Below are 20951 nucleotides of genomic sequence, written 5' to 3'. Positions count from 1 at the left end.
AACCACAATTTCCACGTTTTAGCCTCTGGCTAGTGTATGTCTGACTATCGAGGGGGGAGGGGCGTTGGCATTTTATCAACGTGCACGGGTGATGAGAATATCACATAAAGGTCAAATATGCATTATTAATAATGATGATTAAAATAAACGCATCGCGAAGCCTCGAAAGACTTGTGGGTCCGAGCTCGTACGGGGAATTCCGAGCATGAACGTATAAGAACTTGCAATGCTCCCGGAAGCGCTTTTTCTGTACTTTTCACAATAAATGAATCACCAAATTATCCAGAATAATGACTTCATATTTAAAATGACATTATGCAGAATTGGTGCAAAAAGATGTTAAATATTCTAAATTAAATTGTCGAATGCTTAGTTTGAATATATAATTGATCGTTATTATTTTCAGTGGTCGGGAAATAACTTTACCTGTATAAATAACACTATTAAAACGGCAGCATGTATAGTGGGTTAAGTTCATATTCATTGATGCTGAAACGGCTTTTGACGATGTGCGGCCACCTATAAAATATAATTCGTCAGACAATTCACGATTAAACAAATTCGCGGAATTTATAAATATTAAGACTGATAAGGACTTGACATTTATGACTGATATATTCGTAATTACTGAAATAAAATTTAACGCGTGATCGAAAGATGAGCAAAACACGGCAGCGGGAAAAGTCATCACCCTTCCCCCCCCCCCCTCCCCCCCACACACACTTTCCGCATCGCCCTACCAACCGCAAACCTACAATTATTGTATTGTAACTGATTGTAAATAGACCGTGATCTGTGAAAATGGGGTTTAATGCATTTGCTTAAAGTGTCGTCCCAGATTAGCATATGCAGTCCGTACAGGTTAATCAAGGACGATACTTTCAGCTTTTATTTTAATTTTGTTTAAAGATAGCCTCTTCTTATAAAATCCAGTTTAGGCGGAAAGAGTCGTTCCCTGATTAGCCTGTTCGGACTGCATTAGCTAATCTGGGACGACACTTTACGAAAATGCATTAAACCCCCTTTTCACAGAGCACCGCTCAAATATTTCGGAGTTTATTTTTTCCCTGTCTATTTGATCACCGTCGAAGCTTGCTTGATCTTTTCTGTCAATATTTGGTCTCTCAAAAGGAAACCGAATGTGTGCATGCAAGGGATTCAACAACTTCAGTCGCACTGTGCCAGATGAACGAAGAGCAAATATTTAACAATTACTTAATTATAATCGCGCATAATCATATTACAATATGCTCAGAATATTAGATAGTTGGAAAAATAGGATTTTCTTCGATACATTTGCACAGTGGGCCCAAGTACCTGTGAACACCCTCTGGCGGAAAATTCGGCCTGGGAAAATGTCCCTACCGGAAATTTATAAGGGGCCATTTATTGTGATGTCACTAGTTGATTGGTTCTATTTAAGATTGTAAATCTAAATATATTTTGTTACAATTTGAAGCTTTCCAAAAAATGACCTTTTGCTGATTTTTATTGAATAGAATATACACCTACTTTTTCAGAAAGGCGCGAACATCTGGGACCAGGAAAAAACGGTGTAAAAAAAGACCACAAGCCAACACGGGTTCGGACCGTTTTAAATGAAAAACAACTTCACACGTTACGCACGTGTTATAACGCAAATCCACGACCGGATGCGCTCATGAAAGAGCAGTTAGTGGAAATGACCAATTTAAGTCCGCGCGTGATTCGGGTGTGGTTTCAGAACAAGCGTTGCAAGGATAAGAAAAGAAGCATTTTGATGAAGCAGATGCAGCAACAAGCACAGGAGAAGGTAGGTTGTAGCCTTGTTTTGGAATATTTTTGTTGATCTTTGCTATGAAAACTGTAACATAAGCATTCCAAATAGTAAGTTTATCTCTTATGACATCACCTTTGTATAATGTATATGCACGCAATTTATTGTACACAAATGGTTTTATATGTCCAAGAAACTGAAATGCTTCATATGTGTCCGTTTCGGATAATTTTACGTCAGAAACATGTTATGGCGGAGAGTGACCGATTACTTTTTATTTAAATCTAGTTTTGTACATGATTTGGTGATATTGCAACAGCTAAGGCTTCATACATGTATACGGCTGATTGTAAGAAATATGAATGAGTTTCGCTAATATAACTCAACTCTATAAATCATGTGATTAATAACTTAGTCTATTATGTACGCAAAAACATATTTTGCAAATAAATTATATCTTGGTCTCAATAAATAATGCGTGGTTCAGCATTTGTATAGGTTTGTTAGTTAATCAATCTTATCATGTGTATAATGGGGTCAATAATGACAAAGCGTATTTACTAACCTTAAATAAGAAGCGTGTGTGTTCATATCCATTATGCGCTATGCGTTACCGCATGATTTGCTTCTGAAATGTATTGTAAAGAGATGCTTTTTATTGACGACATCATCCCGCATTTACGATACTGGGCAACTCCGAAGAAATCAATATGAAGAATTTGTCCAAATATTATGAACTAACTACCCCCAACGTTGAAAATACATATATGATATGGGATGCTCGCAGATAGTACAATAAACAAGCGGGGTGCACCCGTTTCTGTTTATTTATAGAATATCAAACATATAGGGTCTGCATAGCTATTGCCGCATTTTACCTATCTTGTTAAACTCAGCGCTGACAGCTAAACGATAAATATTTCATTGGTATTAGTCCCAGATGTTATATGGCGAGAGACAGTTGCGCTTTGTTCATTTTTTTACCGACCTGGCATCATAATATATATGACAAAAACCAGAATCACTTGTTTTGACAAGTAGAAATTCGGCACGAAATAAACTCAAACAATAAATATGGAACCTGGTATCCCTGAATGGCAGTAAAACAGTAATTCTGCTATTTGCTATTGACATTGTTGCCTCTGCGAATGACTGGTACTACTTACCGGTACATCGTGTATTCATACGGCAATCTTCAAGTACCCGTTGTCCTATAAATCACGTCGGGGAAAATAGGGTAATTGATTCTCGTGTTTTAAACTTTCGTTTTCATTATGCAAAATATCATAAAACGTTTCAAAATTTCATAAAACGTTGCAATATAGAATGTAATACTTTTTAAAACTCAAAAGGAGCTATATGTATTTACAATATGATTTATTTCGCGTCTCACTGGGGTTCGAATTATGCGTTTTAATATACGACTTGTTAGAAGGTGGAATTGCGTACTTGGTATGCACTGTAAGTTCAGTTACACGTTATTTGTTGATTCTCGTCCCTGTTCTATTTGGGTAAGGTCAGACATTCAGTATTTAGAGGTCGAATGTTCGAACACGGTCTTTCATATCGTTGTGCATTCCGGTTTTGATGATGAACGGACCCACGTCACGCGAAAATGGGTACTTTGCCATATTCGGGAAATCCGGTCAGGCGTTACCATGTCCGCTAATGGGAACACGAAACCTTTCGTGACTTTATAGCGAAAATGGTAGCTCCTGACAAGACTGTTCAAATGTGCAAGCTGCTCATGTGTTACGGTTGGCGCAAACGGCCGATTTTCAAATATTATAACTAAAATTATTTAAGATGAAGTCTAAATGTTTCTTCCGGACTGAAAATATCAAAAACATTGGCTTGAAACTTTGACACCTTCTATAGAAATATGACAGACATATAACTCATATACAACTGTGTCTCGCTGTACGCCCAATGCTGTGATGGTGACGAGCATTTTTTTTCAAAACTTAGGTGTTTTTTTATTGAATTCCAAGTCAATAGTTGCTATATTTTGCGCTTAAGACTTATGCCATCGTTTATGTCAGACATTCTCAAATTACATATATGTGTTACTCAGCCTCGTGTACGCGATGCATATCATTTTGATCTTTCTCTTGACAGTAAGCGAACACTTTAGTAAGGAATGAACTTCCGAAGATGAAAAAGGAAAACGCGTTTCTCTTTTAAATGCCATGAACCATGTAAGAAAATAGTTAATATCAAACTCCTCTTAACACATTGGACTGGAATTCCGCTAAGCTCATTTTATCAACTCTTGGTGAATCTCGTATTCTAGTTTATCACCGATCTCCTGTTTGCATGTTGTGTTTATAGGAAACATGTTCCGTTTTGCCGGCTCTTCCGAACTGGGTGCATATGTTTGTAACGTAAAGCGGCGCAGGAATTTTGTTTTGAAATAGTTCGTCAGCTACGTAAGGCGACAGACAAGAATTTCCACCTACCTTCTGTCTTTTGGAACATAAGTCACAACAAAGAGTAAAATTAGCACGGAGATACAGCTGTTTTTATTTTGCGGTTTTGTTGTAATTATTGTAAATATGACGTACCAAATAAAGTCAAATACAGAACGAAGGACTTACAAAAAGAAAATAAACTCACAAGTTAACGTATGTATTCGTTTCAACTATTGAACCAAACAATATTAAAAACAAATAAAAAGTCAGTTAGGCACCGTGCAAACGGTGTACAACTTTTTTTAGCAAGTTGACGAACGCCGAACCGTTGTGCGTGATGTATAAAAGTGTGTATACATGCACATGTATTTCGTTTACGTATAAATGATGTATCAATTTGCAAAGCTAATCTATAAATCTTTGAGAACATGCTGAATTTGTTCCAAAGAAAAATTCAAAGAAACGATTATGTACTCTATATATTACCCGAATAACTACGCTCAATTGGCTCAGCAAATAAAATAGCATAAAATGATCCAAAGACGTCGCGTAAATCCGCAAGACGCGCGACGTGAAATAATTAGCTATAATTCCATGTAATGATCACACGGTTATAATTATGAGTCCATATAAGACGGCGTTGCAAAGCTTAATGCTCAAAGGCACAGAATTTTCTTAGCAGACAGCCCCGAGATGAACCGCAAGATTACGGGTCAGGATCCGCTAAATTACACGCTACGAAAATTAACATTCAATCGTTGTAATCTTGGTAATTGTGATCGAATTTTGAACAATTTAACTGGAATTAATCTGTCAGTATAGAGGCTAGGTGGCACTTATGGTAATTTCGGGATTATTATTTACAACTTCTTCGGTTCTTTGTAACAATGATCTGATATTAAATTATTCTGAAAAAATAGCTGATTAATTAAATATTGTCTTAAGCTAGTAATTGGCGAATTAAATTCCAGAAATGATTTTAATTGGCATTTTTTAACAGTAAGCAAAATATAGTATCATTTTTGTTGGTCAACACGAGAGATTACCGCCAATTGTTCTATTTTGATTTCTAACTTAAAGTTTCGGCTTAATTTTTCGATACTATATCGTGTGTATCATTTGTGAATGAAGCAGCATTAATTTCATTATAAGGAAGGCAGCACGCAATTTCGGAGAACTTCATTTTTCTATGAAATTCCGATATTCATGAACGCCATCGTCGATCATATCGCGTGCGAGCGATCTCGCGTGACATGCACGAGATTTTCCAACAAACACGGACTAATTATGGAGTTTGCAACTTTAATGAAATACTAACCCGGCCTTAACTATCGCTTTGTGAAGGAATTAGTAACGGTCGCGTGAGATAAAACGGCAAATTTGCGATATAAACAAGACCCCAGCATGGTGATTACTGCTCAATGTTTAGTCATAACAGGATTTATTGAGGTATTCGTCAGGCGATCCGATTTTCTGGAAAATTAGGATCGTAATTTAAACCCTTTATTCATATTGTAAATGTGATAAAGTTCGGCTATTCAGAAGTATTTACTTCTGTGTCAACAGTATCAGCGGTATTTACTTCTGTGTCAACAGTATCAGCGGTATTTTCCAGCATCGATTCGGAACGTGCATTTAGTTTATTAAAATATTTGCAATACAAGAAATACATTATCCGAATGTTGAGCAATCAATACGCCTGAACACTCTTAGTGTTTTCAACACCGATCTTTATTTGTATAAAACTATTGTTTAAACCATATTTGTTGTATGAGGGATCGCATTTTCTGCATATACTAGTGTCGCTTCTATAGCTATGCACCTCTTCATTTCATTTCATAACTTAATTTATTTTCATTTTTTACTCGGCCTCTTTGATACCAGAAAACGACTTACGAACATTCTGAACAGGGTATGTTTGCTTGTTAATTATCCGCTCGGTTAACTCTAAATATCACAATCAATAAACCTAGTGACCGTGGCGTAACTTTATGTATCTTCCCCAAAGAAGGTAAATTAAGAGTCTATGTTAAGCCCTCAAGATTCGTTGACCAACCTTTTGTGGTCAGATTAACTGCTACCCGCTGTTGCCGATCTTTTGTTAAATTGGGCTTATGTTGACTTGTGAAATCTTAACCAGACATGTCGTTTCAAACTTGTTAAGATGATTTATAAGGACACGTTACAGTGAAAGCAATAAATTTGTGCATGATAAGTCTATTAATTAAGTTATTTTTCGATCCGACGCCAGTTGTTCGCGACCGCGGTTTCGGGCCCGACCGGAGCGTGCGAAGTGGTGTTTTCGCTCCAGATAGAATAGAGTGATACCACCGGTGACGCTGATGATGCGATAAAGAAATGATGTTTATGCATATGAATTATTCATTTGTCAACCAGCGTTCATAAGATGGTTATATATACAATTTAGTAGCCCTCATATAGTATGAAATCGCGAATACTATTTGGGGCAACTCATAAAATATGGTTAAAAATCACACATGAAAATATATTTCAATGCCACTACAATTACACTCGTTGTACAAAGTGATAACAAACCCTCAACACTCTTGACACGTAAACGGACACAAATTATATCAATTCATATTAATTATATCTTTGAATGCACGTATTTTCGCGGATCGATCTTGCATTCTTTATTGATATATGAGATCAGATCGCCGGGCATAATTAGTCCGCTCCTAGGGCACCGTCTTTCCCACGGTCCGTGGACTCCTCCGACCGCCTGTGATTGTAGCCGACGACAAGTCAAATTTAATTTCCGGTTCGCCGCTACGTCGCGCGCTTGGCACGCAGGTTCGTTAAACCGGAAATTAAGCACCGCGGCCGGGTAGCTTCGCTCACCGGCGATCATTAATTAACTTCATCCATGAACATCGGGTAAAATCTTTAGTTTTCATAACCACTGGCGTAAAAATGAAATCACTTATTGAAACCTAGTTTACATCTTATAAGTCAAATTTATTTTTTAATGTATTAGATCAATGATTTGAAAAGTTATTTTAATTAGGTAAAACCAATACTTTTCTGAATATCGCAGAATAGTGTGACTTTGTGTTATCTTTTCAGCTGTAGATTTGTCCATTCAGTTGTAATTTTCCTCACCCGACGTACTTCAGGGTGACACAATTAGTGTAGACATCCAGTCGCAAGGTTTTGATTATTTTATTATAAAATCATGCCACACATTTTAGTTCCTGGCCACAAATATTGACATTTTTAATTGTGAAATGCTTTAATTTGTAGAAAAATATTATGACAAGAAAATTAATAATTGTCTATAGCGCACCGGACCCACCCCGATGCGTAGGTAATAAAACCCGGGGGCGGGGGCTATAAACTCCCCATTAGCACTTCAACCTCGTTTCAACACAAAAGAAACACAATATGCTATAATTAAGTTCAAACCTTATCATAAAGTTTAATATTTTTCTCATTTAATTTTGAAGCACCGTACTTTTTCAATGAACTACGCTTCTCGGTTTTGATATTTAATTTGCGAATTAACTTTTAACAATAAAATAATCTCCGTTCAAATATACATCGACATTCAGTAGTTTATAGTCTATGTGTGGTCTATCAACGGGGACATCACGTTTTACATCTTAATCAAGTTTTTCTCCAAGAATGGAGGTTGATAAATCGTGAATATTCATTTATGCAGATCCACATAATACAAACACACGATTGACATGTACGGATTTTCACGTGCAACCTTAAGACATTCGCCGAGTTGTGTTCTTGAAAGCACAACGTAACGATTATATACGCATCACAATGCGTTGTCATAATCGTAAATACGGTTATTTATTCATTTTTAAATCCTGCGTTTTGAATTGTATTGTATGTTTCTAGGCCTTTTAGTATTCTAATATTGTTAAGCACGATTTAAAAATGCATTAAATTTAAACTAGAAAATCAAGCATGTGTACGTGAAACAAGAATGCTGCTACCGTCACTTTCTGCGCGCGTGCTATGTAGCGCCAGATGGCCGCTATGTGGCGCACACTTTCGAGGGCTCTCGAGCGCCTCTCCGCTGCAGGTCCCCGGATGTGACGCGATAACATCTCGGGCGAACGGCCGTTCTTTGTGCGCTCCACAATGAGCAATTATACGGCGTTTTTGTTTGAGTTTGATTCATATTTCGCGTGTAGAGTGTCTTGTTTGCGCGGTTTGAATCGGTCAGTGACAGAATGCTTGATTTCACATTTGTTGACGAATGTCTGCTGGATTCCAGAAAATAAACTATGTTTTCAATCGAGTGCAGCCAAAAGGATTAAATTCACCAAACTTAAGTTTCCTCAATAGTTCGATTGTTCGGAATTTATTAACCCTCTATAATGTAACACTGGAATTATAAAGGGAATACATTGTTTTATAAAATGTTATGAATTTATCATGAGACTTAACTTTAAATTAATTAAATAATTTTGGGTCTTTTTAAACTCGCAGAATAAGAGCACGCACTTTTTTCGGACTATCGGACGAGTTGACTGTTTCTCATAATTCTGTCGACGTTCTCGTGACTAAATTGGCACTATTAGGCTATCCATGACGCCGAAGTGTCATTATTTTCTAATAAAACTCTTAGACTGCAATCCAATAATTGACCTCTGGTCAGTCTATTGTCCAAAGTACTGACCACAAACGTCCACTCTTCGGCCTCACGCGATGACACTCGGAGACCTCGGCTGCGATCGAAGATTTCATTGAAAGCGCGCACGAGCCGAGAACGCGCTTCCAACGTGAAACTGTGCAATCTGTTTGTACGCTGCGAAGCCGCGTAGCGGACACCTGTTAATTAATGAAATTATGAAGATTGACACAGTTTGAAATGTTCTTAAATGCAAATATCTCGTCATATGGTGCGGGCTATTCGGCGGGTAACGCTGACTCGCTCATCAACGTTTGAGTGTTCAAGATTGTATTGATGTGTATTGATGTTATGACTTATGATGGCTTACCTTTAACAGAGCTCTGAACGCTCTCATATACTAAACGTTGATGCCCGTTTATTTTTCGCTGTAATGATACCATCCGACTATAATATGAGTCGTGTTCTGAGAAAACTGGGCATAATGCATGTGCGTAAAGTGTCGTCCCAGAATAGCCTGTGCAGTCCGCACAGGCTAATCAGGGACGACACTTTCCGCCTAAATTGGATTTTTGCTAAGAAGAGACTTCATTTAAACGAAAAATAGCATACAAGCGGAAAGTGTCGTCCCTGATAAGCCTGTGCGGATTGCACAGGCTAATCTTGGACGACACTTTACGCACATGCATCATGCCCGGTTTTGTCAGAGCGCGGCTCACATTAGTATACACAGCGTGATTTGATGATTGGCTGACATGATTGGCTGACATGATTGCTTATTGAAATATGGGCGGTGACTTAAGTATATGGAAAACCCATTAAATGTTGTCGGCGTGAATGGTTGGTCTTTTTATACGTCTCAGGCGAAGGGACAAAGAAGTATTACTGATATAATGTTTGATTAGACTTAACAAATATATTTTCTTAAATACATTTCAACTAAAAAAATATATGGCAAACGATAACACAACCCAGCGGTGTCGTTCATGTGTATACATGTATTTACGCTGCAGAGACGGATGCATTTATATTAACTCCCAAACGATTTCATTACCATAAGCCCGTGGGCATGGCAGATTAATTTATTCGATACGAAAAACGATGCCCGTATATACCCGGGGCAACAAAAAACAACATGATACCACAAAGAACAAAACTTTATCATCATACTAAAGAATAAACCACGATTGCGATGATACTTGTCCCGATGAAGAGTGATTTGGCGATAGTTCGCAAACGAAACATCGCATATGCCATGGGTTAGAAATAACAACAAGTATAAACACGGCGGACTAATCAGTTAGCGTAATTAACAAGGCCGAGCGTACATCAATGAGCAGGGCCATATGGTAGCCAGGAAAATGAAGGCATTAGTCAGTCGCGGTCTTGGGAACGGAGCCGATTGATACCGATGTGTATCGAAATAGAATAAGCATCATTATCTGTCAATCTATTCCTTGTTTACGCAAGTCGTTAGCCTGACGTGAAGATTAAACGTTCGATTACAGAGTCAAGTCAATTTTTGGTAATAATGTACGCATTTACATTCTGAAAATTTATTTCATTATTATTATATCGATATATTGTTTAAAATTTTAGTAAACGGTGTATACTGGTTGACCGAGGCATATCGCACTCTGGTTGACCGAGGCATATCGCACTCTGGTTGACCGAGGCATATCGCACTCTGGTTGACCGAGGCATATCGCACTCTGGTTGACCGAGGCATATCGCACTCTGGTTGACCGAGGCATATCGCACTCTGGTTGACTGAGGCATATCGCACTCTGGTTGACCGAGGCATATCGCACTCTGGTTGACCGAGGCATATCGCACTATGCCCATATATAATAACCTCATACTGATTAACCCATTTATGCCTAGTGGACTCTCCCATCCTTCTAAATTAGATAAATTTATTTCCAAAATTAGGGAATGTCTAGTATATTTATTTCTATATTTAGAATATTTTTTACAGAAATTTTCTTTAAGCAAACAGCGCAGACCCTGATGAGACGCCGCATGATGCCGTGTCTCATCTGGGTCTACGCTGTTTGCCAAGGCTTTTTTTCTAGACGCTAGGCATACATGGGTTAACATGCATATGGTCAAGAACTATTTCTTTAGACATTTTCAGCAGTTTAAAATATATAGGGGATTTACTTGATAAAAACACGCACATAATATTCAACATCGCCCAATAATGTTTTATAAACTGCGTATTCTGAATCATGAGGAAACATTATTGCAACATTTATCAATACAATTAATCTTTTATTTAAACATTAGTGTTCAGTTTATATTGCCGACCGCGCTTTTGGTGCGGGCTCGGTTGTCGACCGGTACGTCTGATTTTAGCGGCGCGATTATCGCAAACCGCAATAATTTACGACATCGTTTATTGATTTTCTGTATTGACACCGTAATAGATGAACAACCGGAAAACATGCGCGAATGATGTTGGCAGCGATAGCACATTTTTACTGCTGAACAACTATTGTAATGGTAGAATGCAGGCGCCTTATTGACTATGTTTTTGCTTGTCAGACTTGCCAAGTATTTCATGTGAATATACACGTAAACTTTCTCTTACATAAATTATGATTTATATGCTATTTTTGCCGTTTTTTTTATCGCGTCTAGGTAGTCATCACTCAGCTCTCTCTTTTAATGTTTCCCCAAAAAACGTATTAATATAGGTGGATTGAGCAAATATGTGACAAAATGGAGCAAATATATTCGAACATATATGCTCACAAGCGTATTGGGGGTTAAGGTGGTGAATACAAACGCTTTAAAATTAGGGATGTCTAGTATATTTATTTCTATGTTAAGAATATTTCTTACAGAAATTCCTTTAAAGCAAACAGCACAGACCCTGATGAGACGCCGCATCATGCGTCGTCTCATCTGGGTCTACGCTGTTTGCCAAGGCCCTTTTTCTGGACGCCTAGGCATAAATGGGTTAGGAGTGTCTAAGTAAGTGCGCGTTTATTATTAATAATCAGGAGAGGACATTGAGGTCTTCTGACGTCAACAAAAATGCATCCATGATTGTGGTTAACTAGTATAAGCTTACCTTTATAAGGCTTGATTGTTGTTTTTGTCTTTAAAAGGCTTAACAAAGTAACCGATACGTTATCTTGTAATTCCAATATAAACTTGTTCATCGCACAGAACGCAACAACCTGCCTAACTTATAGCCGTTATGACTTTACGTTACAGTAATATGCAGAGCTGCTCGTCCAGGGGTAATCGTTCCTTAGATGTTTATATTAATTGTTTAGCGTGACGGAGAACTATGCGATCAAACAGTCCCGTAGCTGTGCGACATTCTTCTTCTGTTTGCCGTTCTCAGGTCACCCGCGACCCGTGCACGCTTTCTCTCTCTTATTTGTCACGAGCACCTCCTCTTGGCCAATCTCACCATGACGACGGCGGCCCGCGCCAGCCGCTCCAGCGTCAGAATCCCCCTTTACCTCGTCAGAACCCCGACTTATCTGCCCGGCTACCTAGGATCGCCTGTCTAAATCCCGGTCTCGTCGTCGGGTTCGGTGGGTGTCGAGCATTCACGGGAATCTCGTGTCTCAACAACATTGCTATGCCGCGTGCTCGCGCGTATCTCTACCGTAGCATCATTTTGAATTGATTGTCGATATTAACTCCCAATTATGTTAGAAATCGTCCCGGTGACTGGGGATTAAATCTGTGTGAATTACAAGCTTGTTTCTGCTCCGTTGCGCGTCCTGATTGGACAGCCAATTTATAAACTACTGTCTCAATTACTTTCGATTTAAGATCAGTAAAGCCGGGGATCAAAAGAGATGTATTGCCCAGATCTGATGTCAGAGTAAAATGGCGAGTTTCACTCTTGAGCAAACACATTGTTTGGGCGGAGAAAGTTTCTTGAGAGTCTGCGAGTATTTAAGCTGCAAAGCGCTCTGTGCATAAGACGGTAGAGCCACGTCAAACACATTGACATTGGTCTAAATAAGATTTCCGAAAGCGGATTTGGATCCATTTTCAGCAGTTACTGACAATTCTCCGTATAGAATTTCTTTTTCTTTGAATGCATTTAACTAAAAGTAATAGAATATTAATGTCTTAGTATTTATGCCAGCAAGAGTGTACACGAGTGTACTACTACTACTACTACTACTGCTACTACTACTACTACTACTACTACTACTACTACTACTACTACTACTACTACTACTACTACTACTACTACTACTACTACTACTACTACTACTACTACCACTCCACTACTACTACTACTACTACTACTACTACTACTACTACTACTACTACTACTACTACTACTACTACTACCACTCCACTACTACTACTACTACTACTACTACTACTACTACTACTACTACTACTACTACTACTACTAGTACTACTACTACTACTTCTACTACTACTACTACTTCTACTACTACTACTACTACTACTACTACTACTACTACTACTACTACTACTACTACTACTACTACTACTACTACTACTACTACTACTACTTCTACTACTACTACTACTACTAATAATCATACTACAACAACAACAACAACTACTACTACTACTACTACAACTACTACTACAACTACTACTACTACTACTACTACTACTACTACTACTACTACTACTACTACTACTACTACTACTACTACTACTACTACACTTAAATGTATAATTTGTTTTATCCTTCGAATCCAATCCAAACACAAGCAAACATCGACCTCTGGTAGAGAAATAATAATTGAAGAGCTGTGACTGATAGTTTGTTTCAATCAATAGCATGAGTTTAAACAAGACATCCCATAGTGTGGCCTTTTGATGTCGCATCCCCAATCTTCTAACTCAATCAAACTTCCGGTGACACGGCCGGCCGGCGGAGATGCTATCTGATCTCACGTGATCTCGAAATGCGAGCCAACGCAAACGGCGCACTAAACAACGCGGACGGACTAATATGACTAACTGACGTGAAATAGAACGACTGCACCACGGAAAATAAACGAAGCGATTTCATATTTCATTAAATGATTTCAGATGCTATCATCGATAAGGGATGCTTCGCGTGATTGACTGAATATCATATTGATCATATTGATAATGTAATTTGTAACACTGGTTTGAATCGATTATAAACAATGTGGGTTGGCTGGCACTTTGTTCGTCCTTTCACAAGTTCGTCTTTCACTGTTTGTTTTCCTAATTAGTAAGACCACGAATACAGTGTTCGCAAAAACGCTACCTAAATAAACAATGGAATCGGTTTTGTATTTATTATGAAACCAGTGATGCATATCTAAGTATTTTTGACCGTTTAAATAATGTAATCTTAATAATAATAAACCTAAAACTCAATTGCCTAGACTCATAGTAACTCAATTTCAATGACCCTTTCGGTATCATAAGCAATATATCTTATATTTTGCAATAATGATAAATCTGGATATAATTTGGTCCTGACTTCCGGAAAACCTCGGTGCTTCGGTGGGCTTTTGGCGGCACGTGGAATAAACAACTCGTCTGCTTCGAAAAACGCAGACGACGCGAAGGGAACATCGCATCCCGTGATATATCGCAGAACCACGCTTGCGTAATCTAATCTTCAATGCAAAATTCATATCAGCTCATAACCCAAAGCAAATTATAGATGGAATTCGAAATGCTCAATTTCTTGATGGGTGGCAAGCTTGTGTTTGATAGAGATGTTGAAAAAAGCCGTCTAGCTCGGAATCGGTGGTGTTTATATGATGTAGAAGCGGTGATCGTGAAACGATTGGGGGGAGTCGTACAGGCGAGAAATCCGAGAGATTAAGAAGTGGGTGGGGTAATGTTCCGAGATACGGGCCCGCGAGTGACGAACGCATTAATCATATGTTTTGACGGATACATTCGGGCGCCATGCTGGTGTATTGCGGGTCTGTTGATAATCTCGAACTCGTATCGGTAGTTATTGCGTGTACGCCGGGGTACCCGTCTGGCAAATGGTTGACGACCAGCCTTGATTGCGTCTATAAAATTTATATGTGTCCGCTTCGGTGATGCGTACATAGTAATAAAAAACCTATAATGACAAGCATTGAAATTCAAAATTTATATGTACATGTTTAATGAAACGAGCATTAATAGAGGGAATTTATAATTAAAAGCCCGAACACTTTTGCTAGCCCAGTACTAGTATTCAATAATATTACTACGAGTATCGCAATCAGTGCACGCGCACTCGATCTCGTGCGAATCCCGCCCGGCACGAGATTATCGAGGTGTCGCGCTGGAAGCCTTTTAATTGTCAGGAAGCAGCCTCGATCTGGGAACGATCTACCGGGCGATGATAAGCCATCCGTACAGACAGTCAATTTGTATCGCTGATAGACGAGTTCTTGAACATGGGGATAAATGCGTGATTAACTTGATCTTTTGTTTCCTTCACTTGTATGAATATCCGAAATTTAGGTGTTTTAGTTGAATTATTTAGTGAGCTGTGATCGAAACAGAACAGTAGTTTGAACTTATAATGTTTAAAGTAATTCATAGAAATTTTAATGTTTAGCGTGTGTGCTTTTACCATTTTATTATGTTCGTTGTTGCAGTATTTTTTTGTCGTGGAAAAACAAAATGGGCTGAGTTTATATGGATTAAATTAGGTACGAAATAATAGTTCGAACTATAAGGATCACCAAGTCAACTACATTACACGGCCTTTTAAGTTTCAAGCGCTTTTAAAACATAACGTCTTTCAAATAAAAAAGTGACAATTAAAAAATCGGCCGCTTACGTCGCAATAACGCAAGAGCGCTTTCCTGTCTGATGTTCTTAATTAGACATCGTGATCCCGCGACACAACTCCCGGTCATGTTTGTGTGCGGGCTACGAGCTACAAGATGACGGATATACCCTCTAGATCCGGGTTGCCCGCGTGTACAATACTTACCTTTTAAGTGCAGTTATACCGGCTTTCCATAACCTCTGTGTAATTTCTGTCACAGTGTTCTTGTCACATATGCTTCGTCGTTGTCTTCGAAGAAAATGGAATAGGGACATGTGTCGCTATGTTTTAATTTACGACATTTAAATATTTTTTGAATTCTTGGTCATGTTGACGCTTCCAAAAAAGAAAAAGAAGATGTTTTAATCGCTTTAAATCGCTCTTGGATCCAGTGATGCAGTTAAATAAAAAAAGTAATTACATGTGCGCCTTATTCATTTTTTACAGAATGGCGGGCGGATGCATGCCTCGATGCAGGGCGTTCCAATGGTCGCGTCGAGCCCCGTGCGGCACGAGAGTCCCATGCAGGCGAACGCCGTGGAGGTGCAGGCGTACCAGCCTCCCTGGAAGGCTCTCAGTGACTTCGCCATGCAGTCGGAGCTCGATCACCACCCGCCCTTCCAGCAACTGGTGAGCGCCTTTTGTGACCTTCCGGACGACGAAGATGACGACATGATCGTCTGCTACGACGATTCGAGATAGACCGTTGCCGTCCGTCTCGTATTGTCGTTCAACGCAAACAGTGAAACATTGAACGGTAAAAATGACGTCATTTTTATTGTCCGAGTGACGGCATAACAGCTCCACGATGATTTATTGATATGGAATCTTGATATTTAAATCGTGTTTTTTTAAGTAAATTTCAACTATCCCTTTAGTAAGTAATACAACCATTCCTAAACAAATTTACATAATGCGACACATGTTTTAAATATTTTAACGATCATTTAGCAATCATTTATAACTTTTATATGGACAAATTTGCACGTAAAGAGCTCAATCCGTCACGGAAGGCAAAATGACGTTATGACATGCTTTCTCATCCAGTAGCACCTGCCTGCTAGACGTTTAGTTCCATTTTTGCATTTCTGTTCATTTTATTATTTGATCCTGAGAAAACTGGGCTTAATGCATGTGCGTAAAGTGTCACCCCAGATTAGCCTGTGCAGTCTGCACAGGCTAATCAGGGACGACACTTTCCGCTTTTATGGTATTTTTAGTTTAAAGGAAGTCCCTCCTCACCGAACATCAAGTTTAGGCGGAAAGTGTCGTCCCTGATTAGCCTGTGCGGGCTGCACAGGCTAATCTGGGATGACACTTTCCGAACATGCATTAAAAGAGCTGTATCAATATCAATTATTCGACTAAATGCTCAGCTGATCGGTGAATGTTTTGCATGAGTCGCGTCGTGCGAAAATGGGTCTTATGCTTTATGCAGCTAGCGTAGCTCCAGACCAACCTGCGAATTCGCGCATTCTGTTTAGGAGCAACTCTGTCCGCTGTACAGTCACTGAAGATTTCGCGGTCTCATTAGCAAACAGGGTATCTCCTGACCAGATTGTGCGATTGTGCGTATGGCAAACGAACCATTTTCGAATGGCGTGTCTCAATTATTGTCTAACGAAGCCGAACATTGTCCTGTTTTTTTATCGATATTCACGTAATGTATACAAATCATTTCCAATATAATATTGGGCTATAAATATTATAACCCCGGGTCCAAAAATTGATGATTTTTTATTAAAAATGCAAAAAAAAAAAATAATATGAAGATACAATAAAGTCTTATTTATAACATGTAACCATTAGGTTATATACATGTCCTGCAGGTGTCTACATAGAAAGCAAAAGTCGAAGAATTGGGGATAAATAATTATATTAATAGTTAAATACTTCATGTAACATGTTTTAGGTATTATTGAAATTGCATATTGTCATTTCATATTATTTTATATGAAAACTTTGGCATGATACCCATATATAACCCTTTTGTTTCTATTTTATGCTATTTTCGAAACAAAAATTACAATTGTTAATCTTTTCAATTCTTCGAATTACCGTTAAATGTACTGCTTTGTGCACATGTTTTGTGCATGCTTGACTACCAGATTGTAGATACATAGTCACATGTATTGTATACAATGTTTACTTTTATAAATTTGCATGTTGTCTGATCTTCTACCACCCATATAGCCGCATTTTATTTTATTGGAATCGATTCGTTTCTTACATTATAATAGTAAATGGCATATTCTAATAGAATTAATATAATATGTTTACAAATATTAACAAACATTCTGATATTTAATTTATTTTAAATTTCTTTAATTTAAAGCATGGTGGCATTATTATTATTATTATTATTATTATTATTATTATTATTATTATTATTATTATTTGTATTATTATTATTATTATTATTATTATTATTATTATTATTATTATTATGTTTTAAATAAATAAATAATTAAATAAATAATAAAGCAGTTAAATGTGCCTTATTATTAATAATAATTATACCGTCAATAATAATAATAATAATAATAATAATAATAATAATAATAATAATAATGACTGATAATAATAATAATACACACTGATATCTATTAAATGTGTTTACATATTTTGGTATATTTTCTGCTCAGATAGGTTTCAGAGGTGGCAAATTTTTTTTTGATGTCATGTTGCTTTCCATTCCAGTCGTGCATATTGTTTCCCGTGTGTAACCATCAACTTGTTGACATTTTCAGATGCACTCTTTTGACCACATGGACTCCGACTATAACGACGGTCACGTGGACACCTATCACAGCGCTGAATTGGACGGTCGCTACGGATGGGTGGAGCACGACGAATACGGCCACGGTCCGGGTTCTGTCCAATCGGACTATGGCGGGACCCCGTCGGATATGTCTAGCCCAATGAGTCAGTGACTTCGCCGACGACATTATTTAGACAGCGCCGAGAAACGTCGGACTATACACTGAACGCTATGGCGAATCACAGGTGGTTAGCGTGTGGCTATGATATATATGAGTGAAAACATCATTTTGAATGATAAATAATCATATTATAACGAAAAATTAACTTATATGACCCAGCATTTGTCAAATATTGTAAGACATATACATTTCCAGAAAGTAAATTCATTTCTGCGTTGAAGAAGACCGAGACCGTGAAAATCGCTGCACAATTGATGAAGATATGGCTGTTCAAAGCGATGCACCCCGTTTTGGGGTGATTTTGAGTTGCATACCTTGTTATATATATATTTGATAGTAATTTTTTTTTCAGCAAAGTTAATTTTTCGTTATAATATGGATTATTTATCATTCAAAATGATGTTTTCACTAATTAATATCATAGCTAACCACCTGTGTGGCGAATTTACAGTTTTTGTGATATTCGATGGTTAGTGGTTCTTCCCTGCACTGGAAATGGCGTATGTGTGACCAGGCGCACGGATTCACAATCACACGCGTGGTTTCGATACTTGCATCCATTGACAAGTCTTAGAAACACGTGTTTCACGAGCATTGAAATATTTATACCAAGACACGTGACCATTTGACGTTATTTGTGCATTGAGTGCTCTGAATCAAATACGTGACACAAACGTGCTATGAGATAACGGGGCAACCTGTGAGAAAATATGGACCAACATGAACCATTATTAGAAAGTGGTCCACGTGACCTGTTGCTACGATACACGTGTCTTCGTTTTTGTAACCTCATCGTCCATGCGGATACAATGACAGAATCTCAGATCGTAAAGATGGAAACACACGTCGCATGTATTTCTACATTTGTTTTTAAGTTTACTTGATACTGCCGGCTTTTGTGACGTCATTAGACGCTCTGCACATTACGTCACAGCAGTGCATGTAAATTGTAAATGTTTGTATACATTTTATGTAACGTATAACAATTCAATAATATTAAGTGCGAACATTGTTTTTGCATGAGATTAAAAAGTGCGTTGTATAATTTCGAATGTAACCTTTAGGCGGGTCAAAATAACGTGCACATGTTGTATTTAAAAACCTAAAATATTAAGGTCCATCCAAACAAGACATCGTTCTTTATTTAGTGAAATGCTTAGAAACATTGAGATCTATATTATTTTAAAAAGTAAAAACTTTATTTAATTTCCTTTTTCATTTAATACTAGTTTATAATGTTTGTGTATTTTCGTCTATTTGTAGTGCTTTTTTTTTATAGTATAACTGGCTGAAGTTAACGCAAAATAAGTAAACTGAAACATGCGTCAGTATGTAAACTCCACATACGGAAGTGGACAATTACTCGTAAAATACTTGTCAGATATGTAACTTTGCAGAAAGTACACATTTTCTTCATGTCATTTTCACACGCTGGTGGTATATATGTTACCTGTATTTTACATTTCACGTTGTTATCTGTTTTGTCATTGGTTAGTGTCGTGCATTCTGTTTTCAGGAATTATTCTTACTGAAAGTGTGTTTTTTATCATAATGTAAAATTAAAAAATACATGTATTCTACAAATTATTTATTATTTATTTATCAGTTTATTTGAATAAATGAATACGGATTGTGCTTGTTCTGATTTCCGTTTCAACACAACGGACGTATTGTCCCCATTAGAAGGAACCAGAATCTGCACATTGTACAGATCAATGATGAACGCGGAATACTAAATATTTACCTTCCAATTGCGTAAGCGCTATATCTGACCGTCTTATTTATGTAGCAAAAATGAAAACACGGCGTCCAGTTACTGGCAAATTGGCATAATTCGTGGTATAATTAGTGGGAATATGTTCCCCATGAGTCTGTTAGAGGCCGCTGGTCAGTTATGAGGGCAGTGGTCCATATACGTTACGGTCATTCGAGATGCATACAATGATTCATAAAGCGTCGTGTATCAATATTTGAGTGCTGTTTCAAGACCAACGCCGAGAACATTTGTAATAAAAATGAACTTATTGCAAAATAATAAGAATGATATTAATGTTGTAAATACAATTTATATGTAAAAAGACTTGACCGACGATTGATTGTGTACATATGTTTAAAACGCTAGTGGCGCAGAATAGTTCTACACACAATGTATTTGTATAAATGCTATTAGTTATTCAATCAGTGCAATATGAAAATATTAATTCGTAATAAGATAACAAACTGCTTGCTCGTTGTCTTGATAAATCTGACGTACATCTCATTAAACTTCCATCACAGACACGGAACTAAATTATATTTTTTAAACTGTTATAAACAACGCAAAATGAAGTCGCGAATCTGAGAGCAGCAGAGCAAAATATAGCATTCATTTCAGCCGCCGATAAACAAATAGATCTAGTAACTGTCAAAATATTAAAAATGTTTGGATCAAAATAATTCTGTCATCATC

At 37.6% G+C, this 20951-nt stretch overlaps 1 protein-coding gene across 3 annotated transcripts in view; it reads left to right on the top strand.

Moving 5' to 3' along the window:
- LOC127879590 (insulin gene enhancer protein isl-1-like) overlaps nt 1-20133 on the top strand; it is a 53805-nt gene extending 33672 nt beyond the window's left edge. For 2 of the 3 annotated variants that reach the window (XM_052426542.1, XM_052426541.1), the window contains exons 4-6: nt 1521-1792; nt 16008-16190; nt 18311-20133. In XM_052426542.1, coding sequence (XP_052282502.1) covers nt 1521-1792; nt 16008-16190; nt 18311-18493 — 638 coding nt within the window. In that variant the 3' untranslated portion in view covers nt 18494-20133. Of the gene's footprint in view, nt 1-1520; nt 1793-16007; nt 16318-18310 lie in introns of all 3 variants that reach the window. The other variant, XR_008049164.1, reaches the window with a different exon arrangement.
- Nucleotides 20134-20951: the final 818 nt, after the last annotated feature.

This window comes from Dreissena polymorpha, chromosome 4 (assembly GCF_020536995.1).
Source record: "Dreissena polymorpha isolate Duluth1 chromosome 4, UMN_Dpol_1.0, whole genome shotgun sequence".
Taxonomy (NCBI): domain Eukaryota; kingdom Metazoa; phylum Mollusca; class Bivalvia; order Myida; family Dreissenidae; genus Dreissena; species Dreissena polymorpha.
The sequence above is the reverse complement of the archived record's forward strand: the minus strand, read 5'-3'. Positions and strand labels throughout refer to the sequence as shown.